Source organism: Eurytemora carolleeae, unplaced genomic scaffold (assembly GCF_000591075.1).
Source record: "Eurytemora carolleeae unplaced genomic scaffold, Eaff_2.0 scaffold234, whole genome shotgun sequence".
Classification (NCBI taxonomy): Eukaryota; Metazoa; Arthropoda; class Copepoda; order Calanoida; family Temoridae; genus Eurytemora; species Eurytemora carolleeae.
Window position 1 is genome coordinate 55,298 of NW_019396124.1, and position 19,843 is coordinate 75,140.

The following is a 19,843-nucleotide window of genomic DNA, read 5'->3' on the forward strand; positions in this document are numbered from 1 at the left end:
TCATTCCTTTGGTTGTAAGGTAAGCGGTGTTATGTCAAAATTTGCCTCTCTTGCTTTAACAAATTCATTTTCCATTTCGTGAACACGGCCTTCTTCTAGATCTTTGTTAAACTCTTCTACATTTCTTTGGTCGTCATGAACTCCATCGTTGATGTTATCTTTATTTGGAATATATTTCCTTGGCCAGATACTCCGATCATCAGAATTAACTTGATTCAACTCATGTTCTCCATAAACTTGTTGTTCAGGAGAATCATTGTAGATTTGTTCATTTTGATCAGTCATGGAATCGTTCTCTCTCCTAACAACATCATCAATCTTGATAAATTATTTCAAGAATGTTGAAAATTAGGGCATGGCCTTGTTTAAATTTAATTTTTTTTTATTCCTTCAATGTTTAGAGTCCTTGACACAAACTCTATATCTTTGCAACCCAATGTTGTAGACCTTTAACACTTCAAAATATTATGCTAGATCATATAGTTCAAGTTTGAAATATCAAAAGTTTACACCAACAGGTTGTAAATATATCTGTGGCCGAATTTAAAGAATTTGAGCGGCGGTTTAAATTTAAGCCACGGTTTAAATATGGTTGGTTCCACTTAAAATTGTATCAAATGTTTCAATATTTACACCGGCGCTTAATTTAAACCGGGTTTTGGCGGATTTAAACCACGGCTCAAATTCTTTAAATTCCATCTCTGGATTACTAAATTTGAGTTTGTGACGAAATTTTAAGCAACCTCCTGTTCCAGGAGTGGCATCAACCATGATTAACCCAAAACTTAATTACGCATATGTATAACACTGTGCATTATACAGTGGTAATTGCGTTTATATAAATACAATGAAGACGACTTTTTTGATTAAGTTTTGATTTCTAACAAGCCTTTTCCAAATTACAACATAGATAGAGAATCTGTTAATTGACATGTGTCCATGTTTATGTTGATTTATGCTTGGCAGAAATTAAAATTGAATTCGAATATCGTCTTTATTGTATTGATAAATACGACGACGATTGTAGTTAACATGAAATTTTACCTGTATAAATATTCTCGAAATTCAGCTCGACCTTCTTCGTTCCTTACTCGGTGTCGTGCTCTCATATTAGGTGTTTTGGAAAAATGTCTATTTGATGGAAGTACATTTTTATTTTCTAGTCTTTTAGGTTGAACACGTTTAGTTTGTTGAGTAGGTTCAATATCATCGACTCCTACATCAAATGAGTTCCAATCTTGAAAACTTTTTAACTCTCGTGTTCCAGTTCGAGTTTCAATGTTCGATGCTGGGTTTTCAAGATCTTCTTGAGTTCCCAGAACAGCTTTTTCAGTTCCAAGATAGGTTTCAGTTGTTCCAATATCAGTTTCTTGGGTTCCCAGAGCAGCTTTTTTAGCTGCAAGGTTAGATTCAGTTGTTCCAGTATCAATTTCTTTGGTTCCAATATCCGCTCTACTCTGCATATAATTATGAACAACCTTGGCATCAAAATTCGTGCCTGTAAACTCTGCTTTTCCAACGTTTACATTAGGAATTTTGGGATTCGAAAATCCTTTGTTAGAAACGGTGACTGGAATCTCAAAATTAGAATTATAGTTTGGTCTTGCAGTTCCATAGTTTGGGGGATGACTAGGAATTTGATTATTGGGTCTCCGATACCTTATGTTTTGTCTTCGAGTCCCATAGTTGGGGCCACGACTATTATAGTTTGGGCCAGGATTCCTAGAATTGGGACCAAGAGTATGATAGTTTGGTCCGGGTACTCCATAGTTTGGTCTAGGAATTAAGTTGTTGGGTCTAGAAAGGAATTGAGTCTTTGCCACAAACTTCGTTTTCTAATCCATACAGTTTTACAACCCAATGTGGTAGACCTTTGATATTTCAAACTCAGAATTCTTTTAGACCAAATAATCTTAGTTTGAAATATCAAAGGTTTACACCATCAAGTCGCAAAAATTCAGTGATAAGAAAATTTTAATTTGTGGCAAAGACTCAATTCCTTTGATTGATGAGCTTAGGAGTTTCAAATTTATTCCCAGAAGTTTTATATTTGGCTCCGGGAATGTGAGGTTTTGGACTGTTAAAGTTGGCTCCAGGATTGGCATGAATAGGAATATCAAAGATGGCTCCAGGTGTTTCATAATTTGGTCTAGGAATTGGAATCCAATCGTTAGTATCAAGCTCAAACTTTGGCTTCATCTTTTCATTCCTGAAAAGTGATTTGTTATATTTTTTGAAATAATTTTGTATTTTATCTTTTTCTCTGAAAAATATTTAAAACAAGACGTGGACTTATTGTCCGCTTGATTTAAAGAAAATTGAATATTCAATTTTAATTTATGTTCTTTGTCATGAATACTTTGAATTCTGTATGATAGTAAAATTTTAAAATATCAAAGGTTTAAACAAGAGGGTTCGAAAATTTTAGTTTAAGTTTATATCCTTTCTCAACATTTAAGTGGTCTTCATTTATGTGAACAATTACGCCCACACAATTTAAACTTGTTAAATTTGAAATTTGAAATTTGTGTGGGAGTAAAGATAAAATTTTCAAATTTCTAATATTTAAAATATATAGATCTAAAAGACCAAAATTCTTTGATAAGTTAAAAATCAACTTTAAAATTAACATTTAGCCTTTTAGTCTTTATATTTTTACTTCTTCTTATCAAGTATTTGTTAGACTTTCTTTACATCAGAGAAATAAATATTCTAATCCCTATTTCTTTTCAACCTGATGGTTTAAACCTTTGCATTTTAACAAAGATAATTTGATCTAACATAACTCATAGTTTAAAATATGAAAATATGAAAGGTCTACAACATAGGGCTGCAAGGAGGGATTATAAAATCAGAGTTTGCGGCAAAAACTCAATTCCCTTCACGGTTTGATCTTTTAAAATGATTATTTTCAACAAAAAAATGTAATCGACATTTATTCTCGGCAAAATATTTTCGTTTCGACCGACATGAATCTCTAAAATGTTTTATCTAAGAGTTGCTGCTACCTGTAATAATCATTGGTTTCGTATATATTCAAGTTTTCTTCCGCGTAATTTCTGTCTTCTAAGTTATCACTTCCAACTTCTTCCTTGTTATTCCCACTTTCCCACTTGTTTGTCTCACTTTCCATTTTTTTATTCCCACTTTCCAACTTGTTATTCCCACTTTCCAACTTGCTAGTCTTACTTTCCAGTTTGTTATTCCCACTTTCCAAATTGTTATCCCCAATTTCCAACTTGTTATTCCCACTTTTCAGCTTTTTATTCCCATTGTCCATCAAATGACTGACAATGTTAACCTTATAATTCCCACTTCTACGATTGTTATTTAAACCTTCCAGATTTTTTTCTTTCAAGTGATGAATTTTCTTCTTTTCGCTGTCAATGATATCATTTTTCTCTTCTTTATAGTTATACACCGCGTTACTGCTAAAGTTCAAGTAAAACAATTTATTATTGCATATTTTATTCATCAAATCTCTAGAGTTCTCTCCGGGGAACCAATAAAACCAAGGAATAGGAGCATTCTTCTTTATTTTTGATGCTGTTATAAAGCAAATAAGACCAAGGAACAGGAGCATTCTTCTTTGTTTTTGATGCTGTTATAAAGCAAATAAAACCAAGGAACAGGAGCATTCTTCTGTGTATTCGATGCTGTTAAAAATAAATAGTTTTACCAGTAGATTAAATATAAATCAAATAAGTCTGTGTAAACATTTCACAATAATTGTGTTTCATGTTCATTGGTCTATTTAAAATCATAACCTGAGTCGAGAAATAGCTTCATATTCCATCGTTTTATGGGTACCACTGTAGCATTATCTAAACCTCTAATTTTCTCCAAGTTAACACAAATTTTACTAACGCTTGAGGTGGGTTATAGAGAAAGACCGGCTAAACATGGTAGTTGAGCTGAAAGTGAAGTATTGGAGAGAAAACTTTAGGATTCATTTGATACCAGTGAGACATTTTAACGTTGTACAATTTTTAAAAAAGAGCGTAAAGTTGTTTATTAGTATTGTTTCAAAATATAATGACGTTTTCTTTCTATGTTTTTACCTTAAATATTGTAAAATATTCATGTTGACATCACTTTCTTTATCTTTCCTACAAAATGAATATTCAAGCATTATTTGTATTTCACAAAACTTTTATTGTGAACTCTTATCAACAAAATAAGAGTTTTTTTATGCTTTGATTTTTTAATTTGTGATTCAATCACAAATTGTCTTATCAAGTTTTATTAGAATTAGATATGAATGTTCCCAATTTGGAAAACTGATTATTTTGTTTTGTGGTTTCTGAAATGTGTCTGTTATATTTTGGCTTACATCGCTTACATGTCATGAATATGTTTACATGTCATGTCATGTCATGAATATGTTTACATGTCATGTTTATGTTTACTCCGACAGCCACAATATGTTTTTGATGTATTCCGACGTGAAAAAGTTTTATTTTGCCCGACAATGTAAATGGAATTCTTTACTCTGACTTGAAAAAGGTTTGGATTACTCCGACGTCAAATGAAATGGGTTGGAAATACTCAGACCGTGAAATGGTTTGGATTACTTCGACCTCAAATGAAATGGTTTGGATTTATTACGACTGAGATATAGTTTGCGTTTACTCCGAACTCATATGAAAAGGTTTGGATTTACTCCAACCGTGAAATGGTTTGGATTTACTCCGAGTTTAAATATTGAATTGGTTTGGATTACTCCGACCTTAAATGAAAAGGCTTGGATTTACTCCGAGTTTAAATATTGAATTGGTTTGGATTACTCCGACCTTAAATGAAATGGTTTGGATTTACTCCGACATCAAAATTTGAAATGGTTTAGATTTACTCCGACAGTGAAAAAGTTTGCGTTTTCTCCGACCTCATATGAAATGGTTTGGATTTACTCCAACCATGAAATGGTTTATCTTTACTCAGACTGTGAATAGGTTTGAATTCAGTTTTTGACTCTACAATGGGATGAGTTTACTCCGTCCGTGAACTGACTTGAGTTCAATTTATTCTGATCGTAAAATGATGTTGAATAACTTTACTCCTTAAATGGGTTGGGTAAGGGTTTACTCACTAGGTTAAAAGTTTCACATAAATTTTACTCCGACCATGAAATGGTTTCGGTTTACTCCGACCATGAAATGGTTTCGGTTTACTCCGACCATGAAATGGTTTCGGTTTACTCCGACCATGAAATAGTTTAATAAGTTGACACCTACAGTGTTTATTCCGACAGCGTAATGGTTTGGGTTTACTGTGACCATGAAATGATGAGGATTTACTCAAACCGTAAAAATATTTACTCCGACGATGAAATTGTTTGGGGTTGCTTTGTTTACTAAACTATATAGTTTCACTAAGTTACAGTGGCATATTTGGGGTTTACCCCGAACATAAAATGGATTGGGTTTACTCCGACCATGAAATAGTTTTGGTTTAGTCAGATCATAAAATAAATTAATTAAGCTAACCTAACACCTACAGTGGACTATTCTGAATTTACTCGGACCATACAATGGATTGGGATTACTGAAGCCATGACATTGTTTGGATTTAAACCTACCTTGACAAAGTTTGTATACTGTGACCATGAACTAGTGAAATGAGTTGGGTTTACTCCGACCAAGAAATGATTTGGTTCTCTCCGACCTTGAAATAGTTTGGGTTTACTCCTACAATGAACTAGTTTGGGTTTACTCCGACCTTGAACTAGTTTGGGTTTACTCCGACCATGACATAGTTTGGGTTTACTCCTACAATGAACTAGTTTGGGTTTACTCCTACCATGAAATAGTTTGGGTTTACTCCGACCTTGAACTAGTTTGGGTTTACTCTGACCATGAAATAGTTTGGGTTTACTCCGACCTTGAAATTGTTCGGGTTTACTCCGACCATGAAATAGTTTGGATTTACTCCGACCATGAAATAGTTTGGATTTACTCCGACCTTGAAATAGTCTGGGTTTACTCCAAATATGAATTAGTTTGGGTTTACTCCGACCATGAAATAGTTTGGGTTTACTCCGACCATAAAATAGTTTGGGTTTACTCCTAACATGAAATAGTTTTGGTTCACTTCGACCATGAACTAGTCTGGGTTTACTCCAAATATTAACTAGTTTAGGTTTACTCCGACCATGAAATAGTTTGGGTTTTCTCCGACCATAAAATAGTTTGGGTTTACTCTGACCATAAAAATAGTTTGAGTATACTCAGACCATAAATAGTTTGGTTTTACTCCGACCAAGACATGATTTAGATTATTCCGACCTTGAAATAGTTTGGGTTTACTCCGACCATGAAATGATTTAGTATACTCCGACCATGACATAGTTTGTGTTTACTCCGACCAAGAAATGATCTGGTTCACCCCAACCGTATGAAATAGTTATGTTTACTCCGACCAAGAAATGATCTGGTTCACCCCAACCGTATGAAATAGTTTAGGTTTACTCCGACCAAGAAATGATCTGGTTCACCCCAACCATGAAATAGTTTAGGTTTACTCCGACCATGAACTAGTCTGGGTTTCCACCTTCAATGAAGTTTGGTTAACTCTGATCATGAAATGGGTCCTACCGTAAAATGGTTTGGGTTTATCCCGAACGTAAAATGATTATGAAATCCATAGTTTTGGGTTGCTCCGACTGCTGAATGTTCTAGCATGGTTTATGTTTACTCCCATCGTAAAGTCAAGAAAGAACTTTGTATTCAAAGTGATAAATGTAAACTTTAGCATTTAAATATCTCTAAAACATAAACTTTATACAACTTGGTTTGTAAAACATTTTACATTTTCTTTCTCTAATAAAGTTTATAAAAAAAATCAGTATTATCAAATTATAATTTTTGAAATAGATACAAACCTGATGAGTCGATAATGAAAACGTTTTGTCAATCTTTGACAAATTTTACATTTATCTTAATGTTGAATTTGTAAATAGTTGCTTTTTTTGTATTTAGTCTGAGTACAAACAAAATATTTACAACAAGAACTAATAAACATTTTTTTAGAAAAATTATGTTCAGTGTATCTTTTATTCAGAGAATGATGGCTCCAGGTACAACAGCCAGCATTATCTTTGCAGCGTTGAAATCAAAGAGAATAGAATATATATTAGAGGGGAATTTAGCCAATCCCACTTTATGAATTTTGTCAGTCCCTTTCAGTCTGAAAGGGAGTTCAAAGTGTACAAATTATGTAAATGTTCACAAATTATATGCAGTAGAGTACATTAATACAGTATGTTCCCTAGACTATACCATTTCAATTTCGAATTTTTTAAAGCTGTTAAATAAACTTTATAAAATGAATTAGGTGAATGAAAAACATCATTTGATTTATAGTTTTAACGGAAAATCATCGTTTGTAAAGTGAACGGCATAGAGTCTATGTGAAATGATCATTGGTCAATTTTGAAACCAACCTATTTCTTAATTTGGTTTTCTTTCAATATTAATTTTAAATTTTCTATAAAATGATGTTCCACGGCCCAAAAGGTTATATAGCACAAATATGTGAAGTACACCTGCAATATGGAGACTACAACAAAATGGCCGTTTTACTCTTTTTTTTAGTAAATTCCACTCTAATATATATTCTATTCTCTTTGGTTGAAAATCGTTATATCCAAGATACAAAAGTATACGTGAACTTTTAAGGTAACACCAAGGGCTAAGCCTGGCGACATCGAAAAGTCAACTCAGTCTCAGTTAGTTTTTCAATAATTTGTGTAGCTGTATTTACGTACTTGCGTGGAATATAAATTAAATAAGAAGATCAAACTGGATGTCCCAAAAAACTTATTCTTACTTCCAATATCCACCTTTTTGGTATGACGTGAAAATCTTTTATAGAAGGAAAGATAAAGAAAGGTGTGAGGGGAAGTAAATGAGAATTTCAAGAAAATAAAATAAATTATGATATCTCGTGTTTTATCCCGATGTTTTACCTGTATATAGTTGGAGTTGTATCATTATAGTTTTCATAATCATACATCACATAATCAACAACAAACTCATTCGGGTCTAAATAAAACAATATATATTATAAAGTATATAAACCTGTAGAAAATTTGACAACGTCATCATAAAAAATTAAAGCCGTACACAACAAAAAGAATGGAAAAATGTTTATAGCTGAATCGGAGGAAGATTTTTTTAAAAATACTTTGCATACCAACCAGACAGAGAAATATATATTACTTTATCAGCGGTCCTGTATTCAGAACTGCTTATTAGCCTTTCAGGGGGTATGCAGATAATGTAGCATAGTAAAATAAAGTTAAGAAGTGGACAGAGTGGTCAGAAAAGAATATCTATCTGTACAGGGTGTAGATAAGTCGGATTCGGATAAGGATAAATATCTATCTGTACAGGGTGTAGATAAGTCGGATTCGGACAAGGATAAATATCTATCTGTAGAGGGTGTAGATAAGTCGGATTCGGATAAGGATAAATATCTATCTGTACAGGGTGTAGATAAGTCGGATTCGGACAAGGATAAATATCTATCTGTAGAGGGTGTAGATAATTCGGACAAGGATAAATATCTACCTGTAGAGGGTGTAGATAATTCGGACAAGGATGAATATCTACCTGTAGAGGGTGTAGATAATGCGGACAAGGATGAATATCTACCTGTAGAGGGTGTAGATAATTCGGACAAGGATGAATATCTAATTGTAGAGGGTGTAGATATTTCGGATACGGATGAATATCTACCTGTAGAGGGTGTAGATAATTCGGATAAGGATGAATATCTACCTGTAGAGGGTGTAGATAATTCTGATAAAGATGAATATCTACCTGTTGAAGGTGTAGATAATTCGGATAAAGATGAATATCTACAAGGATACAGGGAAGAACTCACGCTGCTCTTCGGAACATCTTTAGTCACGGACGTTTATGTATACATCGTTCAGAATTTGAAGGAGGGGGGGGGGAGTATTAATCGACTTTATTTGTATCAGGTAAAAATATCCTATCCTGTAAAAAGAAAGGCTTTTGTTTGTTTCAATATAGTCACAGCTGCTTTCTTTAAGACTTTTAACGCGAAGAATAGTGGCTTGATTTTTACAAATTGAAAATTTCTGCATTAGTATCTTATTTATCACAAGTTCAATGAATAAATACATAAACTGCACCTTCAGATAATATTAGATTTTGAAAGGATGGATCAGATCTACTCATCATGGACGGGTTTACTCCATCAGGAAATCTCAAGTATGGTTGAATATCATAAATATATTTAACAGTAGGTTTAATACTGTTGTCAATATATCTGAGAGAAGGGTTGTCTAGAACAACTCTGGAGCTAGGAACGTCTTCGTATCTGATCCATGTCGGTTCCTCGTTAAAAATATTTTCCGAGATGCCATCTTCCGTTGAAATTGAAGAAAAGATGTTCTGTAGCTCGGATGGTTTTTCATTCGTGCCCATTTCGCTCGGCAAACTAAAATTTAGACATTTAAAAAAATCCAGATTTAGATTAAGTATTCGTATAGCTCTCTACATTCCGGTGTCTTTGAAAAAGTTTTTTTTTGTCTACTAAACGTAATATTTTACACCTTTCTGTTTAAATCATTAAACTTTCTATTGTTTTGAAATATTTTATCGTCGTAAAACTATCATAATTTTCAGGCGATAATTCCTAAAAGTTTAAATTGCACCCCGCGACCGACGGGTTTCCCGACGCTCTTGCACCCTCGTACGTAAAGCGATCCGACTGGAACAGCAGAGAGCCTGCCTAAACGCGCATTTTCACAAGGATAGATACATTGTGCAGACAAACTTTGAATAAAATATGAAGCTTAAAGATATCCAATAAATATCTCATACGATAAAGAAATGAGTCTTTAATGTATACAAACTCTGAATTTCTAATCTCTATATCTTTTCCATCCGATGCCGTAGAACTTAGTTTGAAATATCAAAGGCTTGCAACATCAGGCTGCCAAGATAAAGAGATTAGAAAATTTGAGTTCTAGGCAAAATTCATTTCCTTCGATACATGAGTGGCTGGCTGATCTTTGTAATAAAAATAAAAAATAATATATGTTCCCTCTTGCCGGTTAAACGGCTGGACCGAATAGAGTGACATTTTTTTGTAGGCACTCATGGGTAGCCTTGGGGTGACAAAGGCTAAAAAAATCGATTAAAAAAAGCTTCAATTTTTTTCGTCAAATTTTTTTTCCACGCGCAACGCTGGGCAATTAAGCTGGTTTCAAATAAAATTCTTGCAAAAATCTATACATATTTACATTCCTTTCGTGTTAAGCATAAGCTTTAAAAATCTATAGTATACACTATCACATGTAAAATTCTTTGTAGTTTTCCATTATAATTATATTATTTGTCACTTTTGCGCCCTAAAAGTGTGCCCAAAACGTGGGTCCTTAATGTGCGTCTCCTCAATGAGTGTCTTTAAAGTACGTCCTCTTTTTGTTACAGTATGTTAGTATTTTGTTAAATATTGCCAGCTAATATAATGATTGACACATTTTAGTTTTTAGAAATATTGTTAAAGTTAATAACCTGTTTTCATGACTAGAAGAAGGCAGTAAGGTTGATTTTAAACTTTGAATTGTTTCCAAATCTTGTATTTCTGGCTGAATCATGGGATCATAAACCTTGTCATTCTCAACAATAGATCCATTGATACTAATACCCTAGACAGAAGAAATCATTAAAAATAAAAAAAATTATGAGTTAAAAGAGGAAAAATACAAGAAATAAAACTAATTTTTTGGAGTGTTATAAAGGGGAATGCAGTTGCACACATTTTCAGACAAATGGTGGGGGGGGGGCGCTTCGTGTTAATAGATTTCTCTCTGTTTTTTTTGCATGCAGGCCTGAATTGTGATCTATTTTTTTAATCAAAAACCAAAAGAGGAGAAAAATAAGTTTTACCCTAATTTTTTCCCGCATTTTTCGGACATTTTTTCAAAAGCTTTGTGTAAGGTCCATGTGGGGTGTCGAAAGTCATCAACATTGGGTCGGGAAACTCAATTCTCGGCTCTATATAATGCATTTCCCCCTGTCCTAATACCATTCCCCCCCTCTTTCCCGCATTTCCCCCCTCTAAAAAGTCGATGAAGCCATCTGAGTTCTGACTTTATTACAAAAGATTTCTCTCTGATTTTTTGCATGCAGGCCAAAATTGAGATCTAGTTTATTTAATAAAATACCAAAAAAGGGGGAAATAAATTGTCCCCCTCATTTTCCCCGCATTTATAGGTCATTTATCAAAAACTTTGTGTTAGGTCCATATAGGGTGTCAAAAGTTATCTACTTTAGGGCGGGAAACTCAATACTGATTTTTGACATGCAAGCCTAATTTGGAATCTAGTTTTTGAAAAACAAACTGGGAAAAAAAATCCCCCCCTTATTTTTCCCGCAAACTGGATTGATCAAAATATTTTGTAGCAAATAACTCTTATTATGGACTATAATATTAATAATTTTTAAAAGTTTACAAATGTTTATATTATAATCTCAATGATTTAAGCAACAGAACTGCAAATCCGCCCAACCTTTCTGAGGAAATCTATTTAATTACAAATCCACTGAGAATCTGACCAAGGAATACAAGAAGAAAAAGGTAAAATTACAACTTGTGAGCAACAAATACAGGTAAATCGTACAAAGAACTAGAGTGCAATGAAATATTGTCAATAAAATGCCTTCTGGGAATTACAAGTTCTCTTCATAATCATATCCAGGACTTTTATAATATTAACAACTTATATAACTACTAACATATCCAGGACTTTATATATAATATTAAAAACTTATAACTAGTCTACTAACATATCCAGTTCTACTAGGAAAATAAATGATTGAAGTCTATAAATTAAGTTGATATAATTACATCAAACATTATAAATAGTCCAAAATAAGAGTTATTTGCAACAAAATAGTTTGAGCAATCCAGTTGTTATCAGAATATTTGGCGAGATAACTAAGCGCTGTAGTATTTACAACAAAGGGAAATGTTTTTGAAAAAATGCGGTAATAATAAAAGGGGAATTTTTTTCCCCAAGTTTGGTTTCCAAAAACTAGTAATAAAGTCAGAAGGCTTAATCGACATTTTAGAGGAAGAAAATGCGGGAAGGGGGGGGGAATGTTATTAGGACAAGAGGAAATGCATTTTAGAGTCCAGAATAGAGTTTCCCGACCCATTTTGATTTTTTGATTAAAAAAATCACAATTCATGCCTGCATGCAAAAAATCAGAGATAAATCTTTAAAAACGAAGTCAGAAGCCCCCCCCCCCTCCGCCTTTGTATGGAAATGTGGACTTTCCTCTTTTTTAAAAAGAAAAACAGTTACTTATAGGGGATTGAAAATAAAAACAAAAACAAGTAGTATCCTATTAATTATTAAATTCCGCAGGATTTATAAATATTTTTAAATTTATTTAATTATGTACATCAAGGTGACAAATCCAGAATATCAAGGAAAACAGAAATACATTTTTCTCCTAAAGGAATGAGTCTTTGCAAGCACACTCTGATTTCCTAATCCCTATTTCTTAATTAATATTAATACTGTTGGATTAAATAACTTCAGTAAAAATATCAAAAATTCAAACATCAGGTTGCAAAATGTAGGAATTTAAAAATTTGAGTTTGTAGCAAAAACTCAGTTCCTTTCACCATTGTTTTCAAAAACTTTACAAAGGAAATGAGTCTTTGCAACAAAATCATATTTTCTAATTTGTATATCTACTTAAATGAATGGTGTAGACCTTAGATATTTCAAACTATGAATTCTGTTAGATCAAATAGTCTAAGTTTGAAATATCAAAGGATTTCCCTATTAGGTTGAAAAGATATAGAGGTTTGAAAATTTTAGTTTGTGGTAAAGACTCAATTCCTTTAAAGAAAACAGTTGATAATGATAATAATTTGTTTAAAAAAATAATTCTTTTACCGATATTATTGTGAAGCAGCAAATATATTCTCGTCCAATAAACATTTTTCACTCATTAAATATTGATCATTGATCACAACTGACTGATTATATTTGACCTATTAGTGAATAACATGATCCAGAAAATTGATCAGATGTATTGTCAGAGATTCTGATTGATCGAATAAATTTGATTATTGATTAATTGATCAGGGTGGTTGAATGTGAACAATGTGAATAGTTGAATGAAACTAATCAAGTTCAATTCTAAACCAATTTCCCAAAAATGTCGACTCATTCGGGGGAAAATTGAAAATAGGTGATTCTGGATAGAGAGATAGATAGATAGATTGAAAAGTACTTAACCACTGATTCATTTAACTTTACAATTAAAGAAATAAAGGACATTTATATCCAGGGTTATTCATTAAACATTAGATTGGTCAGGGGACATTTATATCCAGGGTTATTCATTAAACATTAGATTGGTCAGGGGATTACAAGGATAGATCTATACTAGACAATAGATTACAAGGATAGATCTATTCTTGACAATAGATTTCAAGGATAGATCTATACTAGACAATAGATTACAACGATATATATACACTAGACAGTAGATTACAAGGATAGATCTATTCTAGACAATAGATTACAAGGATAGATATACACTAGACAATAGATTACAAGGATAGATCTATTCTAGATAATAGACTACAAGAATAAATCTACACTAGACATTAGATTAAAAGGATAGATCTATTATACACAGTAGATTGCAAGAATATATCTATACTAGACAATTAACATAGGCAGATTTTCCAGGAATAAATCTGACGTCATCAGCTTTAAATTCACACAGTACGCTAGGTCTGCAACATTAATCAAAATTTATAACGAAATGGTCTTTAATATTCGTTGACAACATATAAATTCTGATATTCACAAACCATTCCCTTATTTAATTTCAATGAAATCATAACAAGGTGTTTGTAATATTTCAAATTAAGAAATGTTCAAATCTTAAGATTAGTATCTATTCTTAACCAGTGTTTTTTTTCCATCACAACAAACAACCTTGTAATTCAAATTTTTAATGTCAAAATATTGCTCATTTATTAAAAAACAAACAAGTTCTCTAGTTTCATATTGTGAATAGTTTATACTTAACATGTTTAATTTGTCATGTAATCTGATAATAATATTTATATATTTATACAAAGAAACGTATGGTCAAAAGGTAAATATATAGTGATGTTTCTAGAAAATTATGTTGTTAATAAAAAGTTAATAATATTAAAATTTAAGTATAGAATTTACGATACAAGGTTGTTTAAACAGGAGGAGACTTTAATTACGACCTAATCTCTTTAAACCATATGACTGATTGTAGGTTGACTTGAAATACTTGTACTTTAATAAATGATCTTTCAAAGGGACTGTAAGCGTAATTTCAAGTGACCCTTCAATGCCAAGATGCTTGGCAATGCCCGATTTACAATTGGTACCTTTTAAAGCTTTGTCTGATCAAGTATGAACTAGATATTCATGTTTTTGTATCTTCAAACTGTTTTTTTTTTTCATTTGTTTCTCCGTGAAAGTGACTTAAGCGAGTTTCTTTCTTATTAGAAGTAATTGGGAAACTCATATTAAGGGTTTAAAAGTACCGTTGTAAATCGGGCATTGGCCTCCATGCATGGAGGCCGGAGGGGCACTTAAAATTACGCTTACAGTCCCTTTTGAGTATAAAGAAACAAATACATTGCTGCAGTGAATCATGAATTTAAAAAAATAATTTTAAAAATTTGTTCAGTCGTTTCTGAAGTCTCATCTTTGTGGGTTAATCCTGCAACATACAAAAATCAAGAAAAATAATAACTTGGGTTAATTATAGCTTATTTATGTAAAAAGCAGACCACATTTTAGTAAATCCTATATTTCATATTATTTCATTAAATTATACATAAAATCACAATTTTATAAAAATCAAGTTTTTAGCCAAATAAGTTGTGCAGTAAAGTTGAGAACAAAAGACTAAAATGTGAAGATAATCATGCTGAGTGCTGGGGACCCCCTCCTACATGTTTTTGTATGTAAGTAACCAATATTATATATAACGTTCTCAACGTGCTTACTTAAAAGTGCTTTCTTATTATTAGGTTCTCAATATAGCGTGTCGTCAATGTCCTTATTTTAAATGCATCCTTTTTTGAGACACGTAATTTTGTCAGCTAATACAGGGTGTCCCAATAAACGTGGGAGTTCAGTGAAGAATTCAATATCGTCTTTTTAAATAATTCTTTGATTTAGTATAGTGATACCTACACCTACTGAGAAAGCTGTAATCTGTAAGAGTTTCGTCTGCTATGTTCACATTTAGTTTGTTTATGTTTGACTTAGTAAAACAAGAAAATTACAGTATACAAACAGAGTAAACTTGTCCGTCTTCACTCTTCATCTTGTGGAGACATTATAGACACATCTTTGCAGTCTTTTACCCTTTACAAAAAATAAATTCAAGCAGACATAACATAATTATGGCTTTTGAAATTATGTATTAAAATACTAATACATAACAAAGACGATATCGAATTCGTCACTGAATTCCCATGTTTTTTGGGACACCCTGTATGTTAGAGAGTTCCTTATTTATATGGTCTTTTTTCTCCCCTTCTTTGGTCATAAAACACGTTTAATTAGATTTGATGATTTTAATAGCAGAAATATTAATTTTCTTAAATTCAGCTATGAAGGAACATATCCAGATTGCACCTCTCCTTCAAGTAGAGGTAAGCATATCAAACCAAATTTTTTGAATAGTGAGAAGTAGTTGAACTTAGTGTACTAATTTAAACTACTTCAATTAAAATAAGAGAAGTAGTTAACAACGTAGTTCTGGAAGTAAAGTTACGTCGCTATTCATTCAGGTTTTCTTTTACAGTGTGGCGGTTATGAAAGTCGTCTTCTACCAGAGAATCATCCGCAGCCAAATTTTTTTTTTTAATATTAAAACCGTAAAAAATCCAACTTCAAATGTTGACTTCATTGATGTTAAAAATTATATTTCATTTTGGAATAAACCTTTTCAGTTTTTACTATTAATTATTCTAGATAAATAACAACTATTGGCAATAATCATCGTTTATTAAAAGAAACTCTCGACCTAATTTTAAGTGACTTCCCATTTAAAGACTTGCAATTCCGATTTTATCCTTTTTATCGTTAAAAGTGTTAAGTTCTGACGATTTCATTCTTAGCCTCTGATGCAAAAATTCGCAAGTAACTTTTATGAACTTTAATTATAGTCGTTTAAAACCTTAATAATGGAATTGTAATTTTGCAACTATAATTTTAACAACAGTTAATCGTCAACTATGTTTGATCGTTAACGATGGTTAAATGGGGGTATTTAATATACAGGGTTACTAACACTCACAAAGGATGAGACTTTAATAGTGATCTGATTCTCATGATTTATTACGACTTTAGAAGATTTACTTAATTATTTTCCAAAGAAAGAATTAAGTTAAAGGTTACAGGGAACTAAGTTGCAAGGAAAATTTCATCAGTCGTCTTGAGAGTCTCATCCTTAGAAGGTACCCCTGTATTTTAGATAATGAGCCTGGGACCTGGGGAGAATGGACAAAATGTTCTAAATCTTGTGATGGTGGAGTACAAACTAGACGGAGAGAATGTGACTCCGGTCAGCCTTGTTCTGGAACCAACAATAAAAATAGGCAAAGGAAAAAATGTAACCAAGAGAAATGTGGTAAGAATTGAATTTGAATATCAAATACGAAGATTAACAACGGCACCCTTATAAGCTTTGTATGATAAAGAAAGAATTATAATTCGATTTTTTTGTTTTTTAATTCGTGGGTCAACCTTCATTATCATTCCTTTGCTTCTAAATCGTTTATATTGGATCTAATTTTATTGCATTATAACATACCAGCTTGGATACACTGCTTTTTCTGGAGTTTTCCCAGTAAAAGTCAACCTACTCAACATAGAATTTAAAAACCAAACAGAAGAGAACATTCCCGTGGTTCTCAAGAGTTCCCCAATTTGAGGAAAACAATTCGTTCAGAGGTTTTTGAGTTATGATCGGACATCCAAACAAATAAACTGAAAACAGATATTACTGCTGACCAACCAACTAGCTAACATATATATATATGTGTGAAAAGCTTTATTTTAGATATATAGATGTATGCCATTTATGTTATTATAATTATAAAGGGCCTCTCATTTAACAATAGCTATGGTTAGAGTAGTCCATTGCGAAATTAAATTATTGTGTAACTATAATTATTTACATACATCCTGTTATTGATACATTCATCTAAACAGCAAGCATTTAATTCCATATTTTAGCTGGAAGTTGGACAGAATGGGAGAGTTGGGGAAAATGCTCCAAAGAATGTGGAACTGGATTTCAAATGCGAGGAAGGACATGCAGCTCTGAGGGAAAATGTGATGAGCTGGATGGGGGGAGAGAAAAGAGAGAATGCAACACCCAGGATTGTGGTAAGGCTTGAATTGGGTTAAAGGCAATTTTTACAGTTGAACTACTTGTGAGATTCTTATAAGATTCTTGGCTAAACGTCAAACAAAATATTAATCAAAATTTATTAGAATATTTTCTCCTATTTATATCCAATAATTATTAAATCAAACTCCAGCATTTCAATGTCACAAAAAGAAATTACCACAAACTTTGATGTTCTCGTTACATTATATCTTTGTTATCCCATGTTGTTGACCTTAGATGTTTCAAATTATGTATTCTGTTATATCAAATAAACTAAGTTTGAAATTTCCCAGGGTTTCACCATCAGGTTGCTCAGATATAGTGATTCGAACATTTGAGTTGGTGGAAAAAACTTAGTTCCTTTCCTGAGGAAAGATAAAAGGGTTTTCTTTAACTTGTATAGTTATAAACTCTAGAAATCCTGGATAACCACTACAGCTACGTCACGGAATAAACTAAACCCGTTGGTTAGTTATTCTACGGGTTAAAAAATAGCATTTTACTGAAAAGTTGCCGCCTCAGAAATGAAAAAAAGTAATTTCCTTTACTTTGCGTCAAATCTCTTGCTCTGATATGAATTTTAAATGAAACCCCGCGCCGCGAGAAAAATTGTGAATAAGAAATAGGTCCGAGAATGAATTTAAGAAATTATCGTAAATCATGGACTAAAATTGTCAGTTGATAAATAGTATAAATACAATTTATAAATATTAGGCCTAGGGGAGTGTTATGTGCTTTTCATTGGGGCTTAGGGGGGCCTATAGGTGGGCATGTCTAGGGGGTTTACAAGGGTTTCAGGCCCCTGTATACCCACTTGTATTGTATAGAAGATGTAAACGAGCCAGAACCTTGCGGAGGTAAGCCCTGTCCTCCTCCCTGTGAACCAGGGGTGTGCCTAGAGCTTGCCAACTATTCGGGGGATCCAGGAAGGTAAACGAGACGACTTGAAGGTCGTTCTTTATACTTAATAGCTTTCAAGGAAAAAAACAAAGCTTTTCAGTAGACACAACCTAACCTAACCTAACCTAACCTAACCTAACCTAACACAACATCATGAAAAGCTAATAAAACGTGAATTTTTTCTTTGATCAATACTTTGTATTTCGATCTCAACTTTCAAGTTTAGTTATATGTACAACACTGATTTCTAATATTTTTTAGAGCGGGATATTATGATTAAATTTAAGGAAATTGCATTTTAAAACATCTCATTCTCTTCACAAAGTGTCGTTATTCATCTAAAAAAAAATGGTTTCCTCCATACTTAAAAATTATAAAATTCAACACTTTTTTGAGAACAAAATTCGGGTTATTTTATGGGTTTAATTTTACCGCCTGTTCAAATCTTGCATCTTGCAATTGACAGAAATTGTAAATAAGATTTTTAAAAAAATTCTAAAAGAGAATTTTTATTGCATTTAGGTTTGATAGACCCCTTCAGGAGATTCCAACAGTGGAAGCGTGTAGGCAAGAATGTGATAAAGAACCTAGGTGCTGTCATTTTACCCACTATGGACCTAATCATCCAAGTATGTTAATTTAGAAAAAATACAAAAATAGTTTTTTTAGTGCAACTGAATCACATACTTAGTTTATGTATTATAATCAAGACATAATGCATAATTTTTCTTTTCCAGATTATACCAGCATTTGTAAATTTTATTATACCATAAGATGAAAATATAGTACAATTTGATACAACTTATAATTACATTGTTTCTTCCTCATTCTCTTCAATTTCTTTATAGAGGACTTTTTTTCAGTGATTACAAAACGCTGCAGTTTTCTTATATAATCTAATACCGTATACGTACTGAAATGTATAGACAGTTAAAAGATTTAAAAACATCAGAGCTGTCTTGCAGTACGAATGCACGAGTTTAAAGTTCTGTAAATTATGAATTTTGGGATAATTTGAATTGAATTCCAAGTCATTTTACATCCCAAAAATGGCTTGTATTAAAACTCAGAGGAACTTGATGGTTTTATCTAGAAAATGCTGCAGAGATTATATGGATTTTAAAGGTTTAAATGTTTAATCTATAGCTTAAAATTAAGGTTTAATTTAAGTTACGAGCGTTATTTAAGCTGAAACTAAACATTTAAACCGTAGCTTTTCGTTCCGGTGTTTTGGACTCAGTTCTTCTAAGTTTTTGTATATGTTTAAAAATTAACTGACTAATTTTTTTTCTAGACAGAGTACCGGGCCGTGGTGCATTTACTTGTTGGCTTAAGACTTTAAAAAGTAGAAGAATTGTTAGAAATAAACCCTGGCTTACAAGAGGACCAACTTACTCGGGATCAAAAATCTGTAGATAATTAAAGTTTGATCAAATATATTGTACAAAGGTAGTTTCAAGTTAATAGTAAAAATGGAATTA

The 19,843-nt window shown here is 32.4% G+C and overlaps 3 protein-coding genes across 3 annotated transcripts; 1 reads left to right on the top strand and 2 right to left on the bottom strand.

Annotated features, from left to right (window-relative positions):
- Nucleotides 1-1,853, bottom strand: LOC111695654 (uncharacterized). The gene is made up of 2 exons (XM_023465049.1): nucleotides 1,045-1,853; nucleotides 1-301 (listed from the first exon to the last, which is right to left on the bottom strand). The coding sequence occupies exons 1-2, from the start codon at nucleotides 1,461-1,463 to the stop codon at nucleotides 1-3; spliced, it is 720 nt and encodes a 239-aa protein (XP_023320817.1). The 5' UTR covers nucleotides 1,464-1,853.
- A 139-nt stretch (nucleotides 1,854-1,992) lies between these two features.
- LOC111695643 (uncharacterized) lies at nucleotides 1,993-13,418 on the bottom strand. The gene is made up of 8 exons (XM_023465032.1): nucleotides 12,950-13,418; nucleotides 10,551-10,684; nucleotides 9,161-9,468; nucleotides 8,823-8,903; nucleotides 7,967-8,042; nucleotides 4,062-4,109; nucleotides 3,009-3,431; nucleotides 1,993-2,209 (listed from the first exon to the last, which is right to left on the bottom strand). Exons 1-8 carry the CDS (start codon nucleotides 12,992-12,994, stop codon nucleotides 1,993-1,995), a joined length of 1,332 nt encoding a protein of 443 aa, XP_023320800.1. The 5' UTR covers nucleotides 12,995-13,418.
- Nucleotides 13,419-14,071: 653 nt separating this feature from the next.
- On the top strand, nucleotides 14,072-19,815 carry LOC111695665 (A disintegrin and metalloproteinase with thrombospondin motifs adt-2). The gene is made up of 8 exons (XM_023465064.1): nucleotides 14,072-14,168; nucleotides 14,927-15,021; nucleotides 15,674-15,717; nucleotides 16,542-16,697; nucleotides 17,306-17,458; nucleotides 18,290-18,392; nucleotides 18,885-18,991; nucleotides 19,657-19,815. Exons 1-8 carry the CDS (start codon nucleotides 14,100-14,102, stop codon nucleotides 19,779-19,781), a joined length of 852 nt encoding a protein of 283 aa, XP_023320832.1. The 5' UTR covers nucleotides 14,072-14,099; the 3' UTR covers nucleotides 19,782-19,815.
- Nucleotides 19,816-19,843: the final 28 nt, after the last annotated feature.

What these genes read in the sequence shown, in the direction of transcription:
- LOC111695665 (XM_023465064.1), top strand. Translation starts at nt 14,100, where the DNA reads ATGTTTAATTTGTCATGTAATCTGATAATAATATTTATATATTTATAC. An exon ending in AAGAAACGTATGGTCAAAAG is followed by an intron (nt 14,169 to 14,926) that starts GTAAATATATAG and finishes TCAAGTTTTTAG; the next exon opens with CCAAATAAGTTGTGCAGTAA. An exon ending in CCTCCTACATGTTTTTGTAT is followed by an intron (nt 15,022 to 15,673) that starts GTAAGTAACCAA and finishes TCTTAAATTCAG; the next exon opens with CTATGAAGGAACATATCCAG.
- LOC111695643 (XM_023465032.1), bottom strand. Translation starts at nt 12,994, where the DNA reads ATGTTTATTGGACGAGAATATATTTGCTGCTTCACAATAATATCG. An exon ending in TCTTCTAGTCATGAAAACAG is followed by an intron (nt 9,469 to 10,550) that starts GTTATTAACTTT and finishes TCTAAATTTTAG; the next exon opens with TTTGCCGAGCGAAATGGGCA. An exon ending in AAATCTAATATTATCTGAAG is followed by an intron (nt 8,904 to 9,160) that starts GTGCAGTTTATG and finishes CCGTGACTAAAG; the next exon opens with ATGTTCCGAAGAGCAGCGTG.
- LOC111695654 (XM_023465049.1), bottom strand. Translation starts at nt 1,463, where the DNA reads ATGCAGAGTAGAGCGGATATTGGAACCAAAGAAATTGATACTGGAACA. An exon ending in TTTCGAGAATATTTATACAG is followed by an intron (nt 302 to 1,044) that starts GTAAAATTTCAT and finishes TGATGTTGTTAG; the next exon opens with GAGAGAGAACGATTCCATGA.